This window comes from Pleuronectes platessa, chromosome 24, assembly GCF_947347685.1.
Source record: "Pleuronectes platessa chromosome 24, fPlePla1.1, whole genome shotgun sequence".
NCBI classification, from domain to species: domain Eukaryota; kingdom Metazoa; phylum Chordata; class Actinopteri; order Pleuronectiformes; family Pleuronectidae; genus Pleuronectes; species Pleuronectes platessa.
In genome coordinates this window covers 11,558,967-11,580,838 of record NC_070649.1, presented here as the reverse complement: position 1 = coordinate 11,580,838, position 21,872 = coordinate 11,558,967, and the positions used below count along the sequence as shown (strand labels likewise).

Here is a 21,872-nt window from a genome sequence, read left to right as displayed (position 1 = left end):
CAACCAGCTCCACAAACAGTTTCGACCTCAGCACCTGAATCCCTCTCAACAGAGGAGTAGGGGCTGGAACAGACGGAAACCCTATCAGTACCAGGAGTATAGATGTGGTGACCGAAATCCAACACATGGGATGCATCCTGGGACAGAGGAGTAAATACGGAGATGTGTGGATGAAGCAATGAGAGACATTGTGCCACGTGTTCCTCCAGGCTCCACTGAGAGACCAGACACTGAACCCCGTTGGCGAAACTAGGAGCAGACGCCCTCCTTCTCCACTCCCAAAGATGACTTCAATGACGGGGAAGGACCAAGGCGCTGCCAGAAACCCCCTCTCACCTCCACATCTGAAAAGGGGGGGAAGAAATCCCAACTTTAAAACAAAAAAACGCTCAAACCACTCACTCCATCAATAGCTGCATGCTTTAGACCCTCTGTCAGTAAATTGTATAACGTAGTTCAGGTAGTGAACCTCCTTAGACCTCGTTGAGGATTTTGAAGTCGTTACCACTACGGTTGTGCAGCCCTCACGGGTACACTTGGCAATTCAGTCTTGGCAGTGAAATTCCAATATCTGTAGATCTGAAAACCTAGAAATAGGATTTATCATAAATTCACAGATTAGCGAACAACAGAACGTGACTCGCCGTTCTAAATGTTTTGGTTTGACAGGATAACACACATGTTTACCTCAAAACACCAGCACCTACTCAAACATTTTCTTCTGTTCGTGTTTCCACTTTTCTTTCATTTCACTCTTCACCGAAATTCATTGGTATTTTAACAATAACTGCCGATAAGCATTATGTGAAATTGAAAGTGTGTGCCGTGTTTTAGAATATATGTTATTTAGCCTGTCTGCCCAGACAATTACCTCTCTCTGTTTAGACTCATGCCTCGAAGACATTTATGCCTCTCTGCCTCATAATGAACTAACTTTCACTGCTTCAACTCCACTCAAGGATTACCTCTCATGGATTATCACTGGACTCTCGACCATAGTTTGCCCTGGAGACCGGGGTCACAGCCCACTCTCCAGACCAAAAGGGGGACTGTTGGGCCAGAGCCCAGCGGGGGGCCGCCAGACACTGGAGCCGAGAGGAACAAAGGGTTGTTAAACTTTGGGCGGGAAAACATCCTCCTGCAGGCTCAAGAATCTCCCCCTGGTGGTGGAGAAATGTCCTGGGGTTTTCCCAGAAACCCCCGCTCAGTTCCAAGCCCCGCCCACTCAGATCCATTTTTGACACTCAATTGGCTTAAAGCCAGCATCATCCTATGACCAACTCCTCAAGGAGGAGGACCTCTCAGGTAGAACAAAACCACTGAGACCCCAATAATCGCTGCCATTTTTACCCTGCTCTGAAGACAACACCAGGCCCCCTTCGGGGCCTCTCAGCTGATTCAGTTGCTAACGGGGGCAACCTTAACTTTTAGTTTATCAACCAGAGTTATTTTATTTCATTTCTTTTATTTCTTTATTCAGTCGACGTTTTTATTTTCAAAAGGACTTTTGTTATTTTAACTTGAAGAGGCCGCGCACAGGAACTCGCTCGCCGGTCGAGCATCACAGACTTTCTTTCCAAATCCACAGCGGCGTTACCGCTGTTCACCCCTGCAGAAGCGCGAGATTCATTCCGCTGAGGAGCACGAGCTCCACATCCCTGAAGAAGAAGGACGGCGTTCATCCCGTCGAGGCAGCACGAGAAAATCCGCTGCTTGTCCGGTCCAGCGGCCGAAGACCGCTTGAGAGACCACGTGATTCACTGGCCCGACGCGCACGCACACCGCGAGGGTGGTACAGTAAGAGGCTTTATTGTCTGGGCAGATGTTAATATAATACGTAGCGTATTGTTTTAATAATTGAACGTATTTGTTTTGTATGAGACCGCCGAGTCTCTAGTGTTAGCGGCGATTCGCCACTTCCGGTTTCCGGTTACGGCCTTGTGCCACAGTTTTTAAGCGCCGTGAGCAGCGTCTCCAGCTCATTGTGACCGTTTGAACAACTTTAAAGAGACTTTACCGGTCAAACCTCAGCACACAACGCCACTTGGGTGCTGAGTGGTAAAGTAAATGTAACTTGTCTCTGACGGTGCTTTTAAGAGCTTTGCTCTGTCCTTGTATGCTCTCTCTCTCTCTCTCTCTCTCTCTCTCTCTCCTTCTAAACCGACCTATACACACATCCGATCTGTATTTAGAATACAGTTCATGTAACATAGTTAAATCTATATTCAGAGAGGCTGGACACATCTGGAAGCCATGCGGCCGAACGCCAAAGCCGAGACAAAGAATTCTCTTTGTCTGAAAATCCCTTGGTGTAATTCATGTGACGACCACCAGTGTGAGCTCCGGCCACATGGTGTCATTAACATAGACTCCATTTTGAATAACGCAAGTTAAACCACCATTTTGAGTCTATTATTGCCACGCCTCCTCTCTCCCTCTCCTCCCATTCTGGCTCTAAATTCATAACGGCTCCGCCATCTTGTTTTGTAGTCAATCCGCCGTTTTGAGAGTTTTTAGGCCTTGATTCCACGAATCATGATCGGCCGCCATCTTAGATGTGACGTCACCAAGTGACTGCGTCATCGCCACGCCCCCTTCTTTTTCTCTCTCTCTCTCGCTCTCTCACACACCCACACACACACACACAGACACACCCACACAGACACACATTGATAGACACAGACAGATACACACACAGATACACATAGATGAATACATGTGTTTTTCTAAATTGTGATAAGCGGCTGCTGTTGTTATCTTTGAAATATGGGAGTTTGTTAAAATGATGAATCATTAAATAACACTAACTTTATTTCACATGCATACACATAGACATACACACACACACAGAGAGACACTTTGACACAGACACACACACATACACATAGACAGACATACATAGGTAGACCGCCGGTTTTACAGGTATTTTCTGAATTGTGATAAGTGCTGCTGCTGTTGTTATCTTTGAAATATGGGAGTTTGTTAAAATGATGAATCATTGAATAACATTAACTTTATTTCCCCTTTTTAATAAATGCTTTTGTAATTAAAGTATCTGTAGTCTGTGATTATTTGTGCATATGTATGTGATTGCAGCTGGATTATGATTGCCTGTGCTCGAACTTAGTACCCTTCACTGTTAATTAAATAATTATTAATATTAAATATTGAGATTATTGATTTGACATTTATCATTATGAGACTGATATTTATAGATTGTATCGTTGGTCCCTGTAACCAGGGTGGTGCCCCGCAACAATAAGCAATGATTACAGATTTGTATTATTCTTAATTGATAATTTTATTGTTTTCATTAATTATTTTAACTATTATTAATGGATAACCGTATCATTTCTAATTAAATGTGTTACATTTCTTAATTAATAGCTTTATCATTTTTAATTATTTTTAAGAAATAATTGTTATTTTAATAATCATATTTCATGATTATTAATAATTAGCCAACGTCAATTCTACTCCTACTATTGCACAACACCAACTTGGCAGCTGACACGTCAAACGCCAGTCCGAAGTCGATCACTTTGACCCTGAAGTGCTCCCGTAGCTGATCGACCAACATGACGTTGTCCAACTTGAGGTCTGCGTGGACAATCCCTGCAGCCTTCAGCTGGTTGAGCGCATGGGCAATCTGAAAAGTTCATTTCATAAAAATGTCAACAATGTTCCACCCGCATATATTTCCATACTGTTTGTTACTGCACAAAGGAAAACAGGAGGACACACATACCTGCTGGACAATTGGTCTAATCTCTATCAAGGAGAGAGGTCTGAAACATCGTTGCCTCATGAAATCAAGGAGACTTTTGTCCAGATGTTCAAACTCCAGGCAAATGTGTCCTCGGTCAAAGAATGACCACTGGACAAGGTAGAATGATTCCAACGATCTCAATTTCTTCAGAGCAGCCACCTGGAGATACATGGCAGGCCACAGGAACATTGTATTTCAGCTTGATGTAAACTTAAACAAGGAAGTATGTGAACATATGGATTTTAGATGGTATAATTCACACTGGGATCAGCGCACAGATTTGTTTCATACCCCTTGATTTACAACTTTTACATTACAGGCCCGCAGTTCAATAATTTTTATCGCCACAGTCTTGTTGTCGTCCAGTCTCTTGCACTTAACAACTTTTCCGAATGTGCCCTGTCCGAGAAAAGACTGCATCTCATAGTAAGAAGAGCTGGAGGTTAGCAGGCTTCCTGGAACCACCTGGTTGTCCTGAGCAGTTAGCGTGGCAGCCATGTTGCCTCAATTAATCTGTTAAAATGAAGAAAAATGCACAAAGTGTGTTGTAGGTTCGAGAGCAAAAGGTGAAATCTCGGGAATTCTGTCAAGCCTTGAAACCATGAACACTATTGTGAATGTTATAAAAGCTATGTTTTATCCTGAGTAGGTTGGTCTATTTGTAATAACAGGATTACACAGACAACAAACCGCTTTCCTTCAAGTCAAAAATCATAGGCAGGCAATGAGGGATGATGCAGATAAAAGTCTCAACTGAAACCTTTGAAGTCTTTCAAGCCTGGTAACCGTGGCAACTATTGTTGTTATGATTTATAAAAGTTATATTTTATCCTGCGTATATTGGTTTATTTGTAATAACAGAATTACACGAACAACTAAACTGATTTCCTTCAAAAACAACTAAACCTATTTCTTCCAAATTATAAATTATTATAATAAGGGATGATGCAGATACAAGGTTCAATTGTATTTTTTAAAGCCAGGACCCTGTTGCTCCTCCCCCTCCCCCCCCCCCCCCCCCCCCCCCCCTTCTCTCTCTCTCTCTTTCTTTCTCTCGCACTGCATGCTGGGAGTTTGGTAGTGTTGAGGGTGTGAGAATTTGTGTTTTCCCGCAAACTTCTATACTGTATTTCTAACTGTGTTTTTGTATAATTGTGTAGTTGTTAGTTGTTGTGTTGTTAGTGTGTCTGTGGTTGTTTGGCGGACCGTGAGCCGCTGTCCCTGTCTGTGAGACACGGAGTGAGGCTGGTACCGCAGCAGGACAGCCCGGTGCAGCAGGTGTTGTTGGCGGTTCGAGAGCAGGTGGAACACGGGAACATATCCTACAACTCACGGAGGAACGAAGCGGTGGTCGTGTTTCTGAGAGCGGCCTGGTGATCCGGGATCAGCTCGTCCAGGTGTGGAGATGTGGGTCACCAGCGGATCTCCTGTCCCCACAGCAGCCACAGCGGGCCGGGGGGAAGGAGGCTGTTCCTCCGGGGCTCGGCGAGGCAGGCGACTCCGCGCATGCTGTCGGTGCTGCCGGGGGCCCGGTGGTCGGCTCTGCTGGTTTCAGAGACTCGGTGGTTCGGTCGGCGGGGACCAGAGGCTCGTTGGCCGGTGTCATTGCTGCCGGTGGCTCTGTTGTAAAGTCCGCTGGGGATGGCGTTTCTAAAGATGGGTCCACTGGTGGTTGCAGCCCGGTTCTGTGGTTGTTAGCGGCCCGGTGCCCGGTGGCCCTCTAGTCGGGCTGCGGGTCTTCGTGGTCCGGTGCCCGGTGGCCCTGTGGTCGGGCTGCGGGTCTTGGTGGCCCGGTGCCCTGTGGCTCTCATCGGTCCTGCTGAACAGGGGCCTACTGGTTGTCATGGTGATGACGTGACTCTGACTCTGAAAGTGTGTCAAGTGTTTCTCAAACTGTTTCCTCTGGAGGAGATTAACATTTAGATGAAACCTTCGGTAAAAACAGTTAATGTGAAAGATCGGAAATTCGGTTTCATCAGTATCCATACACCCAATCAAGGCTCTGAGCGGGAAAGACTTCTACACATTTTTAAAGAAACATTCAGTGGTTATTGACCAAGAAGAATGTATTGTTGTGTGTGGAGACTGGAACTGCTGCACAGACTTTAATTTAGACTTTCAGTCATCTCTGTTTTTATCTGGTGAAAGGTTCACTGGTCCTTCATTTTTAGTGTTTTGTGTTTGTGTGTGTGTGTGTGTGTGTGTGTGTGTGTGTGTGTGTGTGTGTGTGTGTCATGTAGTTTTCCTTTGTAAAATATCTGATTGAATAAATAATAATTATTTAGATAATAAACTCTGACTGCAGTTCCAGTTATTTTTTGATTTTAATATTCACACAGAGTCATACACGGACTTAGAGCAACCCAAACCGGGAGACAACACTGACAGAGAGAGACAAAGTGAAACACTGACTGATGCAAACACAAATTTTACATTCACATAAATGAGGCCTCATACAGTAGTGAACACTCATTGTATGGTGTAAGTATCCCTTTACTCTCTATTTGTTTCCCTCCTACGCTCTGCCCTTTGACACTTCACACCCCTTATGTGTGTGTTATGTAGCTTATAGTGATTGTGTAATGCAGTTAGAGCTAAGCAAATGTTTTCCCACACGCGGCCCAAACAAATGTTTCTCCTCCTGAACACGTGTGCACAAGATGTGTGCGTGCGTGTGACAGTATGTTACACACTGGCACAGAATGTGGGCTGCTGTGATTGTGTTGGTGATGGGTAAATTGTGCAATAAGTGGTGGGACTGCACAGCAGAGAGAAAACTAGAGCCTGTAGCACGGACAGGGTGAGTTACAGCTCCGCTCCCAACTTACTTAAAATAGCATCTCATCATATTTCTATTCAGACATTTCGTAAACCATATTTTTGCCTGAAATATTGCTTTGTTTTGATATTTTTTCCCTCGTCAACAATAAGACTGCAAATGGTGATTAAGCGGAGCATTTTCTTTATTTTCATGTCAACTATAAATCTTTAGTTTTGTCCGGAAAAAAAACACTCCAGATCAACAATGTACTCACTTTTCAAGGACATAAAAAACATAAATCTTCACGTTTAAGAACCAGCAAATTGTTCAGAAAATTCATAGTCAAATAAAGTAGCTGATTATGTCTCATCAAATTCAAATAACTGGTCATTTCAGGCACAAGAAACAGGTTCCAGGGTCTCACAATGAAGACTGTAGATATACAGCATGTGTGTGAGAGTTTATATTAGCCTCAATGGGCACACACAAAGGTCTGTGGCGCCATGGCCCACTGAGAGACAAAGTGTGTGTGTGTGTGTGTGTGTGTGTGTGAGTGTGTGTGTGTGTGTGTGTGTGTGTGTGTGTGTGTGTGTGTGTGTGTGTGTGTGTGTGTGTGTCTTCTATGGGAAGGGGTCATCGGGAGCGCAGTTGAAGCTTGCGTCTAAGAACATGGCCAGAGTTCCCAGGGTGTTGATGATGACAAACAACCACAGGAAGAGACGGTCCACCACCAGAGCAATGAACTGCCAGTCACCTGTCATCTGCAGGAGAGCTCACACACACACACTCTTACTGTAAGCAGAGTCAGCATTACACTGTATAGTATGTAAGCAATGACACGTGACCATCACTGCGACCTGTTTGAACCACTGTGCTCACGGCCTGCAGAGAGACAGGCGTAGATAACAAGCTGCCTGACAGCCTCGGTCGTGTCATGACATGTCGTGCAAATTTCTCACCGTGGCATCCGTGTCCTGCCTCTTCAGCTGCTCGGTCATGTATGTCACTGCAGAAATGGCCGACTTCAGGTTGGGAGGGAGGATGAGACAGTAGCTGTCAGTGTTCGGGAGCCGCTGGAGCTGCACCGTGCTCTCACACCGAACAGACAGAAAGAAAGAGAGAACTTGGAGAGCGGCCGGCGAAGGAGTAGAAAGAGCCAGGAGACATTATTTAGTCCATAAATGCTATGTTAACATAACACACTACATCAATAGAACTAAATAACTCAAGATGGATTTAGGACCTTTTGGTAAGATTTTTCTCTCAATTATCAAGAATCAAGGATAAACTCAACCTCAAGTGAGAGTTGGGACCAGAGGTGAGGCCAAGTGAATACTGATTGGATCCTTGGATGGGTAGGGTGTCAGTAGCTTTATCTTATAAATAAACAATAAGGAAATTAAACTGATTGAATGATCATAATTTCAAACCTGACTAATTTTGGTCTTAAAATTATGGAATATTTATGGAAAAATAATGAAAATTATAACTGATATTGTTATGTTGTTGTCATAGCCAAAATCAAAAATGAAAAAAGTTCTAATCTACTGTCGTCGAAGACTAAGAAAGCCAGGAAAGGATCTGTAAATATAAATGTTTAACTCCAGACAATCCATATCGTCAAATGCCATAGAAAAACAATATGAAAATCATGAAATAAGACATGATTAAATACTTTTTTTAATGAAAGGTAAAAAAGTCAAGATTAGAAATATAGAAATGGGTAAATAAATTTGATCAAAACAAGATTAACAAGGGGAAATAATAGTCAAACAATAAAACAAACAAAACCAATACATTTAGACAAAAGTAATTCTTTTAAAATACATTTTAATGCATATCCAGACCATCAGGGGGAAGGTGACCTCAGTTTAAGACCCACGGGAGTGTAGCCAACCTCTCTGGACGTGGATGCATCAGGAAAATTGATGACTAAATGAAGAGACGGATAATACGAATGGTAACCAAAGAGTCCAGAACAACTTCCAAAGAGATTAGAGGTGAACTCCAAGGTCAAGGTCTATCAGTCTCAGATCGCACCATCCGTCGCTATTTGAGCCACAGTAGACTTCATGAAAGACGATCGTGGAGGACACCACTGTTGAAAGCAAATATAAAAAACGAGAATGGAAATTGCCAAAATGCATATTGAAAAGACACAAAGCTTCGGGGAGAATGTCCTTTGGACAGATGAGACAAAACTGGAGCTTTTTGGCAAGTCAAATCAGCTACATGTTTACAGACGCAAAAATTAGACATGCAAAGAAAAGAACACTGTACCTACTTTGAAACATAGAGGAGGCTCGGTTATGTTCTGGGGTTGCTATGCTGCATCTGGCACAGGGTGTCTTGAATATGTGCAGGGTACAATGCAATATCAAGACTATCAAGGCATTATGGAGCAAAATGTACTGCCCAGTGTCAGAAAGCTTGGTCTCAGTTGCAGGTCATGAGTCCTCCAACAGGATAATTACCCAAAACACAAAAATAAAAACACCCAAGAATGACTAAGAGCAAAACATTGGACTATTCTGATGTGGCCATCTATGAGCCCTGATCCAAATCCTATTGAACATCTGTGAAAGGAGCTGAAACATGCAGTCTGGAGAAGACAACCTTCAAACCTGAGACAGCTGGAGCAGTTTGCTCATGAGGAGTGGGCCAAAATACCTGTTGACAGTTGCAGAAGTCTCATTGAGAGTTACAGAAACCGCTTGATTGCATTGACTGCCTCAAAAGGTTGTGCAACAAAATATTAAGTTAAGGGTACCATCATTTTTGTCCAGGCCATTTTCATTAGTTTTTCTAAATAATTCTGTTGAACCACAATTCAAAGGCAATATCTGATTTTCATTAGTTATCTTCAGTACATTTTTATTTATTATTACTTTTGTCAGTTTCAAGTTATTTCAGTGACCATTGTGGGTTTTTCTTTGGAAGGGTACCAACAATTTTGTCCATGTGTGTGTATATATATATGTATATTATCCATGCTGCTGTACAGCATGAGTCAACTGATAAGCATATTATATCATCTTATCGATGCTTTAAAGTATAAATGTGTTAATTTTTATTGAATGCTCTATCAGTATTATACTATTATACTCTATCTAAGTATTATGTCAAAAAAAAAATTTAAACATAATGTACTAAAATAACAAAAATAATGTATTTGTTTAACAGACTTTTAAACTTTTAATCCAACTTTACCTTTAGATTTAGATTTCAAAAACAGTTGTATGGTGCTTTAAAATAAAATGTCCGGAGTTTCTTCCTGGACATCGTCAAAAATCCTCTTTTGTGAATTGTTGTTTTTGCTTCATGGAAGAGAAGAGCGCTGCACAAATGCTGCAAAAGCCAGTGGATCAAAGTGGTACTAATAAGGCAGGCATCTATGCAAGTGCCCTATGTTATTGCACTTATTTACCTTAATCAGGATAAGAAATAAAATAAAAAGATGATAAATATGATAATTATATTAACTATAATATATGAATAAGAAAATCTGAGTAGTCTAAAGTATTTTCTCTTGTTTACTGTTATTACTATTCAACAAATTACGATTTGGTCAAAATCACCTATCATCAGATACATGAGCAAGCATCACAGAAATCCGATATATGTAGATTATGCATATACATTGAAATAATGTACGCTGTGGTTTAATGCTTTATAAATAATGAATTTAATTTATAGTCATGCATGAAGGGAACGATTTCAAAATATGTGATTCTAAGAATGACAGTGATTGCAACTTTCCAAACTTGGTCGTCCTCCATCCAGATGGTCGGCTGGTGGATCCTCAGTCTTCCCCATCTGCACTCCGAAGAGTATCATCTCATAAATGATGAATGCACTAATTGTAAGTTGCTTTAGACAAAATCCACCAAAGGACATGTAATGTAATGCTGCTTGTTACATTTTAGAAACAGTGGAAACATTTAAACATGCTTTCAGGACACTGGTGCAGAGGTGCACTCTTTAACCAGAGGTGTAAAAAGTACTGAAATATTGTACTCAAGTAAAAGTACCTTTATTTTGATCACATTTTACTCAAGTACAAGTAAAAGTACCCATCTAAAAATCTACTCAAGTAAAAGTAAAAAGTACTTTAAGTAAAAGTTACTTAGTTACTTCCAACAACTTGATGGGTGCCGCTCCTATTCAGTGCAAAAAAGGACAAGGGGTCATAAATCCAATCCAAAAACAGTTATTTTTAATTAAAGGAGAATCTTTACAAATATAAGTGCAATGACATTAAACATGTCAAACATTAAACATTTAACGTGTCCACACAACATTTAAGAACTTTTTGGACGACATGTCAAGACATGAACTACATGACAGCTAAAATAAAAAGTTAAAATGCAGCTGTCCCACTGTATATTTAAACTTTTGGTTAAACTTTGGTCCACCTTTAGAGCACTAGTCTACAAACTTCTTGTTGAGTTAGAGCAGCAGCTGTTTTTCAAGGTGAGTAGAGCTCACCCGGGCTCCTGCAGTGAACAGAAGCCAGCACAAGCGGCAGAGGCAGAAAGGCCAGTATTGAGTTTCAGGCAGTGTTGTGCAGGAACGAGTTCAAAAGAACGCGTTCATTGAACACGTTAATTTTTATAAGAACGTTGAACTGAACGAAACTTAATGACAAATATTGAATTTGAACGGTGAACACGTTCATATTATCTGAGGTCTAGCTGAAACGGTACGGAATGTTTCCTTCTCCTGAGACGCCGTCTAAATCGAGTGCTTGCACCATGTCGTTAGGATCGTTGTTGTGTTTATTTGAAAAGAAATGCAGTCTTGGGGGGGGGCCGCCAGGAGTGAAGCTTGCTTAGAGCGCCAAATGTGCTAGGGCCGGCCCTGTGTAATGCAGTGATTCTCAAACTGCGCAGAGGCATAACATGTGCGCTCGTGACCGGGAGGGGAAAATGCGAGGCGGAACTTATATTCTAGCCGAACTATGGTTTTGACGTCCGCATGTCCTTAATGGTGGAGCAGTAAACAGACATCCCGCGGCTCTTCAGCCGCTCTGCAGTGGTTTCCTGTGCAGTGTTCTGCATGTCGCGCATATTTTTCACGAACAGTGAACTTTACGATCAGTTTTCATATGTTGAACGTGCACCTGAGGGAACCTCGTCCACTCTATGCCGCATCTACCACTGCAGTGAGAATTGCCTTGCGCCTTGAACTGTTGTTTTTTTTACTCAGTAACGGATGTAATTGCCAATGTAGCGAAGTACAATACTTCAGTCAAAATCTACTTAAGTAAAAGTAAAATTACCAATTTGAAAAGCTACTAAAAAAATTACAAAGTACACAAAAAAAATACTCAATTACAGTAACGTAGGTAAATGTAATTCGTTACTTTACACCTCTGATAAAGATGGACGACATGACAGCTCCTCAACAGTGAAGCAGAATCCTCTTGACTTCTAGGTCGTTGTGTTCACACTGATGTGTGTTCAAGTGTGTTGATAAATTTGGTTTTAATTAGTTATTTGATGATATAGAAACTTTGTGAAAAGTCATGATTGACAGATGAGACTGAAAGTGAAGAATCTGTTGTTACCATAGTCGTGATTGAAAACCTTGTTGATGAGTCCCTGGCACCACTGCTACAGGACACTGGTCATCTATTTATTAAAAGTTTATTAATAAGATAAGATGATAAGATGAACAGTTCTCGGGACATATGAGACACAGAAAGACAGAGACTTCTGGAATTAATATACAAGTGCTGGAGGCTCATGTCTGGATCTGGATCTGTTTCACCGTCGGACGTTGTGGTTTGTGTGAGTTCAGTTTCTGTGGTAAATACTCCAGCACTCACTGGGCTTACTAGCAGGATATGAAATAACCACTGCTGATATCCTGGTGATTAATTTTCATGTAAATCAAGCCTCTACTGTTCACTTTATTAATTACGGCATTGTCGTGTCATTTGTAGAGTCGATTAGTTTTGTATTGATAAGTAATTTATTTGTACACAGAGAATATTTTGATTGTGCACGTTCGTGTCCCAAATATAATATTTCATAACATTTGCTGCCAGTGGTCGGGGACATTTCTTTAAACTTGTCACAATCGTATCTACATGATCTGAATGAGATGTGTCATATTGAACGTGATGTATGTAACAGGAGGAGAGAGGTGTGCATGTGTGAAGCCTGGTTTAGTGAAGTCAATGCACTGATATCATTCTGTCCACGCAGAGAGCTGTGGAGAAGATAAACGTCCCCGACCAGCAGGTCAACAGTGGTCGTCCTCTTTTCCCTCAGCGTTGATGGACACAACGCAGAGTCCAGGGACAGTGGGGTCGGGAACTGGATCCACACAGACTGGTTCGTCTCTGGAGATGTGGACCAGCAGCAGCTTGGTCCCAAGAGGCTGCTTCACGTCACAGTCTGTTCATTTTCTTTCTGTTATTGCATTGAATGGAAATGGGAACAGGGTTGGTGTTCACATGTGAACCGATACCAGTAACAACAACAGAACCTGTGAACCCAGTCAATGTGTGGAGAGCTGGAAGAGATGGCGGCGCTCAGTGTGGCTTGATTTTACATTCACTGTTTAACATGTTCAACTGAAACAGTGTTGTATCAGATGTTGGAGATGAAAAATGAATGAGGACCAAGTTCCAGCTGATAGTATCAACTTCTCTGTCTGAAGGTGAGTTAACCAGTACTCCACTCCGAGGTGGAGATGAATCCACTGCGTCTCTGTTCCACTTGCAGACCTGCACAGGCAGATAACATCTCAGGCTTTACAGAAGAGAAACAGAACAGATGGAGGGGAACGTGAAGGAAGAGACCTGATTGGACTGCTCTGAGCACAAGCTACAGGGTTTCCCCCAGTGCTTTATAGGGCCTGGCGGGCCGCCAGGCTTTTCTCCCCCCCCCCGCCAGGCTAAGCGTCGCTTGTTTATTTATTAAAAAAAATATATATATGTTATGCACCAAAAACATGACACCAAAGATGGCATTGTGCTTTTAACCGCATCTGGTGATACGGTTGAAACCACAATGGCGACGTCTTATGGTCAGTATGTGAACCCATAAGGTAAGAGGTCAGGTGTATTTTCCATCACCTGAACCTCCAAAACCACGACCTGTCGCTACCACGCAACAACTTTCGCAACAACTTTCACGCGACATGTCACGGAGAAAGGGTCAAAAAACCTTGGACTCCTTCTTTTTCCGGTGTCGGGGAAGCACTGGAGGAGACGATGAGGCCGCTCGTTCACCCCCAGGCCAAGCGGAGAGCATCGCCAGCGAGCCGACCGAGCCGCGGCTCAATGATGAGGCAGAGCCAGAGCTAGTTAGCGCGGATGTTAGCGCGTCGGATGTTAGCATTTCGGATATTAGCACGTCGGATGTTAGCGCGTCGGAGCAGCCTGCTGCGAGCCGCGATGGGAAACATCGAAGTAGCGGATTTAACCCAAAATTAAACCCAAAGACTTCAGGAACAGGCTGCGGGGGAAAAGCCTAACTGCCTGCCTCCGTATAAAAATAAATGGTCCCTCTGTGGCTGATCTTAACAGTCTGAACAGTAAGGCTCTGGAGGAGTTCTTTCAGAAGCCGAGACGGATCACTTGCAAGAAGTAAAAGGGGTCACACAGCATACCTCTTCAGGCCCAGAGTTCCCTGTTCCCCCTTGGCCATGTTTGCACTTTTTTATTTATGTTAATTTATTTTACTTTTAAATGTGACCAGAAATGGCTTGTTTTTTTAGATTCACTTAGATTTTACTTGAAAACAAACTGATTATATTTATTTTTATTTTATTTATTATTTTTTGTGTTTGTAAACTGTATTATGTAATATTAATAAGTATTCCTGTCAACTTTTAACATTTTTTTTTAACAAAAACTCTGTCGGCCGCCGGTCAGCCGCCGGTCGGCTTCTCTAGCGGCCTTACCACCATGCTTAGCAAGTTTTCTGGGAGAAACCCTGCACAAGAACCAGTTCACACACTGGAATTAAAGGTGGGCGGCTCCCTGCCTCCAGTGACTGCTTGAGACTGTGAACCTGGAAAGATGGACTCATTTTCAAATCTCTGCTGAACCAAACCTCTAAATCACCACATCGTCTTCCATTAGGAGACGTCCCCTGTCCTCTCCTGTCCCTCAGCTGTCTCACACACACAGTTTAGTTTTTAATTACTGTCAACTCAGCATCTTTGTGTTTTTGACAGCCTCTCAGATTACTAAGAAATCAATCAGTTCTCTTAAGCTCAACCATTAGATGGATTATTGATTATTCAATTGATACAAAATTACTTTTTTATTATATGATTTTAAATGATAATTTGATCATTTAATTAATCAAAAGATGTAAAAACAAAAAACACTTACTCATCTTCTTGAATGTGAAGATTTCCAATGTTCCTATTTGAAATAATTGTAAATATTGATTATTGATTGTGAGCATTTTAAATTGATTAATCAATTCAGATATTTCTTTGGACTATTTGTTAAACTGAAGAGTCGAGTGTCAGATGCATTAACGTTTAGGAGCAGTCGAAATCCATTTTGAATATGAGTTTATTACCACTGATGCACACAGCTAACAAGTGAACACAATACAAATTTACATACTACAAGTAGATTATATATATATATATATACACTACCGTTCAAAAGTTTGGGGTCACTTAGAAATTGCACACTTATTATTCAAAGAAAAGCACTGTTTTTTTCAATGAAGATAACATTAAATTATTCAGAAATACACTCTGTACATTGTTAATGTGGTAAATGACTATTCTAGGTGGAACTGCTGTTTTTCAATGTACATAGAAAAACCTATCTACATAGGTGTATAGAGCCCCATTTCCAGCAACTATCGCTCCAGTGTTCTAATGGTACATTGTGTTTGCTAATCGCCTTAGAAGACTAATGTATGATTAGAAAACCTTTGAAAACCCTCGTGCAGTTATGTGAACAGAGCTGAAAACTGTTTAGCTGGTGAGAGAAGCTATAAAGCTGGCCGGAAAAAATTACTTTCATGTGAAACCAGCCAGTCTATTCTTGTTCTTAGAAAATAAGGCTATTCAATGCGAGAAATTGCGAAGAAACTGAACATTTTCTACAACAGTGTGTACAACTCCATTCAGAGAACAGCACAAACGGGCTCTAACCAGAAAGAGAAGTGGGAGGCCCCGGTGCACAACTCAGCAAGAAGACAAGTATATTAGAGTCTCTAGTTTGAGAAATAGACACCTCAGAGGCCCTCAACTGGCAGCTTCTTTAAATTGTACCCACAAAACGCCACTGTCAACGTCTACAGTGAAGAGGCGACTCCGGGATGCTGGCCTTCTAGGCAGACGGGCAAAGAAAAAGCCATATCTGAGACTGGCCGATAAAAAGAAAAGATTGATATGGTCAAGGAACACAGACATTGGACAGAGGAAGATTGGAACAAAATGTTATGGACAGAAAAATCAAAGTTTGAGGTGTTTGGATCAAACAGAAGCACATTTGTGAGATGCAGAACAGGTGAAAAGATGCTGGAAGAGTACTGACGCCATCTGTCAAGCATGGTGGAGGTCATGTGATGGTCTGTGTCTGCTTTGGTGCTGGTAAAGTGGGAGATTTGTACAAGGTAAAAGGGATTTTAAATAAGAAAGGCTATCACTCCATTTTGCAACGCCATGCCATACCCAGTGGACAGCGCTTGATTGGAGCCAATTTCCTCCTACAACAGGACAAGGGCCTAAAGCACACCTCCAAATTATAAAATAACTATTTGGGGAAGAAGCAGGCAGCTGGAAAGCTGTCTGTAATGGAGTGGCCAGCGCAGTCACCAGATCTCAACCCCATTGAGCTGTTGTGGGAGCAGCTTTGACTGTATGGTATGCAAGAAGTGCCCATCAAGCCAATCCAACTTGTGGGAGGGGCTTCAGGAAGCGTGGGGTGAAATTTCTACAGATTACCTCAACAAATTAACAGCTAGAATGCCAAAGGTCTGCAATGCTGTAACTGCTACAAATGGAGCATTCTTTGACGAAAGCAAAGTTTAAAGAACAAAATGTATATTTCAAATAAAAATACAAGGTTAGACAATAAATGTCTAACCTTGTCAATGTCTTGACTGTATTTACTATTCATTTTGGAACTCATTTGATAAATATTGTGATTTTTAATGGAAAATACAAAATTGTCTGGGTGACCCCAAACTTATGGACGGTAGTGTACAGCAGTGAAAGTTGGTGCCAGTGTGTGGGCCACTCTAATAGTTTACTTTGAAAGGATGATTTTTACAGTATTAAGGGTTTTTATTATTATTTTCGATATTGTTTCCGTCCGGAAAGCTAAGTACCTTAATGCAAAATGTGTATATTTAATGTTGATATTGTGTAAATAAAGTATTAGGAGTATTATTTGATGTTATGTTGTTATTTTATATAAAGTAAAAAAAATTGATTCAGCAAGCAAGAAAACATAGAAATCGACACCAAGATCATTCAAATCCAACAAGTACATGCATATCTTTGAGCAAAACCATTTTCGGGGTCCATCTTTAAAAATAGCGTCCATCTTGGATTTTTGAATGGCACGTCAGGCAGATTTTTTAAGTAGACCCTTGGGAACCACCATGCCAAATTTGGTGCTTGTATCACATTTTGCACAAATGTTCTATTATCTGCCCCACTATAAGGTGATAAGTTAGAAAGCATTGAAGCTCCTTTCCTTATCATTCAGATTTCGGACAGCTCTTATAATGGCGGCCACTGAAATCCTTCAGGTCACTTCTCTCTCAAACTTCCTGTGAAAAATTGTCTCACAAACGGGCGGCTGTGGCTAATGGGTATAGCGGTCGTCCTGAAGTGTCCTTGGGCAAGATGCATAACCCTGAATTATCCCTCATATAACGACAAAGTGCTGCTAATAGATGCACTGTATGAATGGGTGAATGTAAAACTGTACTGTAAAGAGCTTTGAGTGGTCATCAAGATTAGAAAAGCTCTATATAAATACAAAACCATTTACTATTTACAGCCATGGTCACATGTCCCTCCACATTGTAACCGTCTCTTCGGTCACATATTTAATCATTTGAACTGGTTAAGAACATACATATACATACTGTGCAAGGTAAACATTTAAAGACCGGTTAAGGGGGATTCAAAATTCTCTATTAATATGTATAATAGTGAACTATTAATATGTATAATATGAGTAGTTGCTGACTAATCCGAATAAATCTTTTGTTACAAACGATGCAACTTAAATCTTTAAGAGCAAGTAAATTCATTCTCTCGTGTTTGACTAGTCATGTGCAGTTAGATTACCCATTAGTCTAAATATTTTACCACACTAGGAGCAAGTAAATGGTTTCTCTCCTGTATGAATCTTCATATGTCCAGTTAGATGGCTCTTTTGTCTAAATGTTTTACCACACAAAGAGCAACTAAATGCTTTCTCTCCTGTATGAATCCTCATATGTAAAGTTAGACTGTCCTTTGTGCTAAATCTTTTATCACACTCAGAGCAACTAAATGGTTTCTCTCCTGTATGAATCCTCATATGTAAAGTTAGATTGCCCTTTGTATTAAATCTTTTATCACACTCAGAGCAACAAAATGGTTTCTCTCCTGTATGAATCCTCATATGTAAAGTTAGAGAACCATTGTGGCTAAATCTTTTACCACACACAAAGCAACTAAATGGTTTTTCTCCTGTATGAATCCTCATATGTACAGTGAGATGGTCCTTTCTTCTAAATGTTTGACCACATTCAGACCAACTAAATGGTTTCTCTCTTGTATGAATCCTCATATGTACAGTTAGATCCCCCTTTTGTCTAAATGTTTGACCACACTCAGAGCAACTAAATGGTTTCTCTCTTGTATGAATCCTCATATGTACAGTTAGATCCCCCTTTTGTCTAAATGTTTTACCACACTCAGAGCAGCTAAATGCTTTCTTAGCAGTTTTACATTTCATATCACTTAGAGGCTGTTTGTTATTTTTTGTATTTAAACCAGACTGAGGTTCCTTGGTCTGCATCCAATCATCTTCACTGTCTACAGTCTTGTCCTCAGTACATTGTTGTAAATGTCCATCAGGACCTGAGGTCCTGGCTGGTTGTTGTCCTCCACAATCTGCTCTGTTCTCCTCAGTCTGACTCTGATGAAGCTGTGACAACTGAGGTTTCTCTTCATCTTCTTCACTCTTCACAGTGACAGCAGTCACTGTGAACTTGATATCAGCCTGCTCAAGTTGAAGCTGCTCCCCGTCCTGATTGGTCCACGGCTCCTCCTGTTCCTCTTTAATGTGGGGGGGCTCTGGGTCCTCCTGGTCCACAAGGGGGCTCCACTGCTGCTGCTCAGGGAGAACCTCTTCTTTATTCACCATCAGCTGCTGTACGTCGGCAGGACACACTGAAACACAAATAGACACGTTTAAAGTTTCAGAGTATCCTGAAGTGTTTTAAAAACTTGTGTTGTGTCGTTTAATGTCGACTGTTATTATTTTTGAATGATCACACTCAGGAAGCACAGATATTGAGGTGGTTCATAGTTGGTCTTAAGATGCAGCTTGTTAAGTTAGCTGGGTTAAACCAAGTGTTTCCAGGATAATTATATTTTGAGGCCAAATAAACAATCTACGACACGAGCAGAGCAGAGCGAGTAGAGGTTAGTTAGTTGGTTAAACTGTTTTCAGAAATGACCTGTGGGTAAAAACCATAGAATTGTCTCCAGAGAATCTCCAGGGTTTCTGTTTCACACATGAACAACACAGCAGAAGGTTTTCTGCACAGACACGTTCACAACAGTAGTGTGGGAGTTTTTTAGATGGTGACCAAACAACATCTTTCTCTGTAAACACTGCAAATCCAAAATGATCACAGCAGCACAACCTTGATGCACGAGTACTTGAAGCTGAAGCATCATAGGGAGATTTCTAAAGATGACAGTTGGAGCGAGACAGAACCGCAAGTTTTACTTTTTGTCCTGTAACAAGATTAATATGTTACGATTATCAACACGTGTAATGGAATAGGAATAGACTGGAATAGTGTTGGGATTTTTAAAAATCTTAGCTTCTCTGGGTGTCTGTGAGTGAAGAGGAGTATGGAAACAGAACTCTAAACAAATGAAAAAAGGGTGGGGACAGGAGCCTTTATAAGGCCTTTACACAAGTTATTAGTAATAACCTTTTTCCTCTCAGTGTTTAATTGAAATTAGCTAGAAATGTATGTACATTGAAACGCTGGTCAGTCTCACACCTGTCTTGATAAAAGGTCTGAGTGACATTGTTATGGTTTAGTTCTTACAGCCGTTAGAGCAGGAACACAACATTCTTTACTCAAGGCTAGTTTATGAAACACAACATCGAATTGTCAGGATAGGGAGAGTTGCCTAGCAACTATCAGAGTAGGAGTGTGACGGAGAGCGGCTCCTTGTAACTTCCTTGATTCAGTGACAAGAGGCGTGGGACTACGGCTGTGGACCAACTAGGGAGAACAATATTGATTTGCAGTGACAGCCCTCCAATAATTGAACCTATCACAATAAACCTACTGTTATAATTATTATGAACGCTTTCGGTTCGGCGCCATTATTGTCTACCCCGTGCTAACTGATTTAGCTGAGGCTGTGAATGAATGCCGGCTATGCCTGTTAAACTTTCATTGATTCTAAATAAATACTTGATTGAACCAAACCGTTGAATTGGCTCTTCTCATATTTATAATAAATGAACATGCCGACAATAGCAGCGGCACAACTCCAGTGACTGAATCAATCCAAGTTGTAAACCAGTTTTAGTACTTAAATAAAACCCAGATTCTCCAGTTGCTGTCTAGTAACTATGTCTAGCGCTGCTATGACATACAGGGATTTGAGTGTTCATTGTGTCACAGCAATCATTTGAAATCAAGCATCTAAAAAAGGGTCTATTGTTATTAATATAACACAACATTGATGTAGAAATTAAACTTATTTTAAAATATGCCAGTATTATAATTACTCACACAATATGTGTCTGTTTTTCAGGATGAGACGAAGCAGTCTGGAGGACTTTTCACACAAAAGGAGCCAAAATGCATGAACACCCCAGACGTGTGCTGAGCTTTCTAACAGCATCTTGCAGATGATTATTAAGGACATGTGACCACTGGCTGCAGTGGAGGGTCAAAGCTCCTAATCCTTCTATCTACACATTTCATCAATTTAACCAACCACACATTGTTTTAAACGTATCATTCCCTTTACGGAGTGTTAGTTTGATCAACTCATGTTAGCAGAGCTGATGCTAGCTAACGTTAGCATGTGAGTGGCTCCTCCAGGGACTTACCGACTCTGTGCAGCTGGAGTTCGGGCTTCATCACAGCATCCAGCAGCCTCCTCTGGCGGTAGATCTCCCGCTCTGACCAATCTAGCCGCTCCATTCTGTCTTCATACACCGCCACGGTTTCCTCAAACACGGAGACGATCTCCTCGGCCGCCGCCGTTAGCCGCTCGGTTAGCATCGCTCTCAGCGCCGGTGTTCCAGTTTAACTGGCGGGCATGGCTTCTGGCGACATTCCAGATGTTGAGGCTGTTTTTTAAGAGCCGGTGGCAGATTCGTCATTTTCACAAAGCGCCTGTGTGTGAAGTGCGGTGATCTACTGAAGGTCTTGCTGAAATAAAAATCCTACAAAAACCCTTCACGAGTTCATGTGTCCGTGTCAGCATCACGTTGAGACCGCAATATACATTTAAATGGTAAAAAAAAAAATAGTGAAAAATCCTTGATCGGGATTCGAAACAACAAGCTAAACACTATAAGCTTCTAGCCTGATGACGATCTCACTACGCCACCGAGTCGCTGAAATGTACACCGCGCGTTAGATAAATGTCTCGTTCTTTGCTTTGTCAGATGTATATCACCAGATGTGCTTTAAGGTAACGCCCATGTCATCTGGTGATAGTCCGAACACAGAATAAACGCTTTAAACGTAATACCAGGCTTTACAAATCTGACGCTCCTCTTCATAGGAGACACAGGGAGTATTGAAGAACACACACGCGTCACCAGCTCCACTCGAAGTGCTTTTGTTTGTCGCTGGTGATCATTACAACGCGCACACACCAAACAACAGGTACATGTAAACATCCCTCACATCAACAAGGCGGAAGCTCGAGCGGTGTTTTCATGAGTTAAGTTGGTGAACGTGCTTCTAATGGACGTGTGGAGCCTCACGTGTCCTCCTGTGGCTGCTGGTTAAAGTCAGCGGACGGGATTTTAAAAGATGTTCTCGTTGTTGTCGATGATCAGGTTCTGTCATCGGAGAATGAAAACAAGCCAAACGCTCATCACAGAACGGGTGTGTTGGTTTGTCGTAGCTTCTGTAA

The 21,872-nt window shown here is 41.6% G+C and overlaps 3 protein-coding genes across 3 annotated transcripts in view; 1 reads left to right on the top strand and 2 right to left on the bottom strand.

Annotated features, from left to right (window-relative positions):
- LOC128431094 (uncharacterized) overlaps positions 1 to 21,872 on the top strand; it is an 870,493-nt gene that overhangs the window by 627,643 nt on the left and 220,978 nt on the right. The gene's annotated exons all lie outside the window — the stretch shown is intronic.
- The window catches only part of LOC128431095 (histone H4), a 317,773-nt gene that overhangs the window by 96,103 nt on the left and 199,798 nt on the right, over positions 1 to 21,872 (bottom strand). Inside the window, exon 4 of the mRNA XM_053417317.1 lies at positions 7,490 to 7,510. Within this exon, the coding sequence (XP_053273292.1) occupies positions 7,490 to 7,510 (21 nt within the window). The remainder of the gene's footprint in view (positions 1 to 7,489; positions 7,511 to 21,872) is intronic.
- LOC128431089 (zinc finger protein 32) lies at positions 16,928 to 21,009 on the bottom strand. Its single transcript, XM_053417310.1, has 2 exons — positions 20,833 to 21,009; positions 16,928 to 18,914 (listed from the first exon to the last, which is right to left on the bottom strand). The coding sequence occupies exons 1-2, from the start codon at positions 21,005 to 21,007 to the stop codon at positions 17,848 to 17,850; spliced, it is 1,242 nt and encodes a 413-aa protein (XP_053273285.1). The 5' UTR covers positions 21,008 to 21,009; the 3' UTR covers positions 16,928 to 17,847.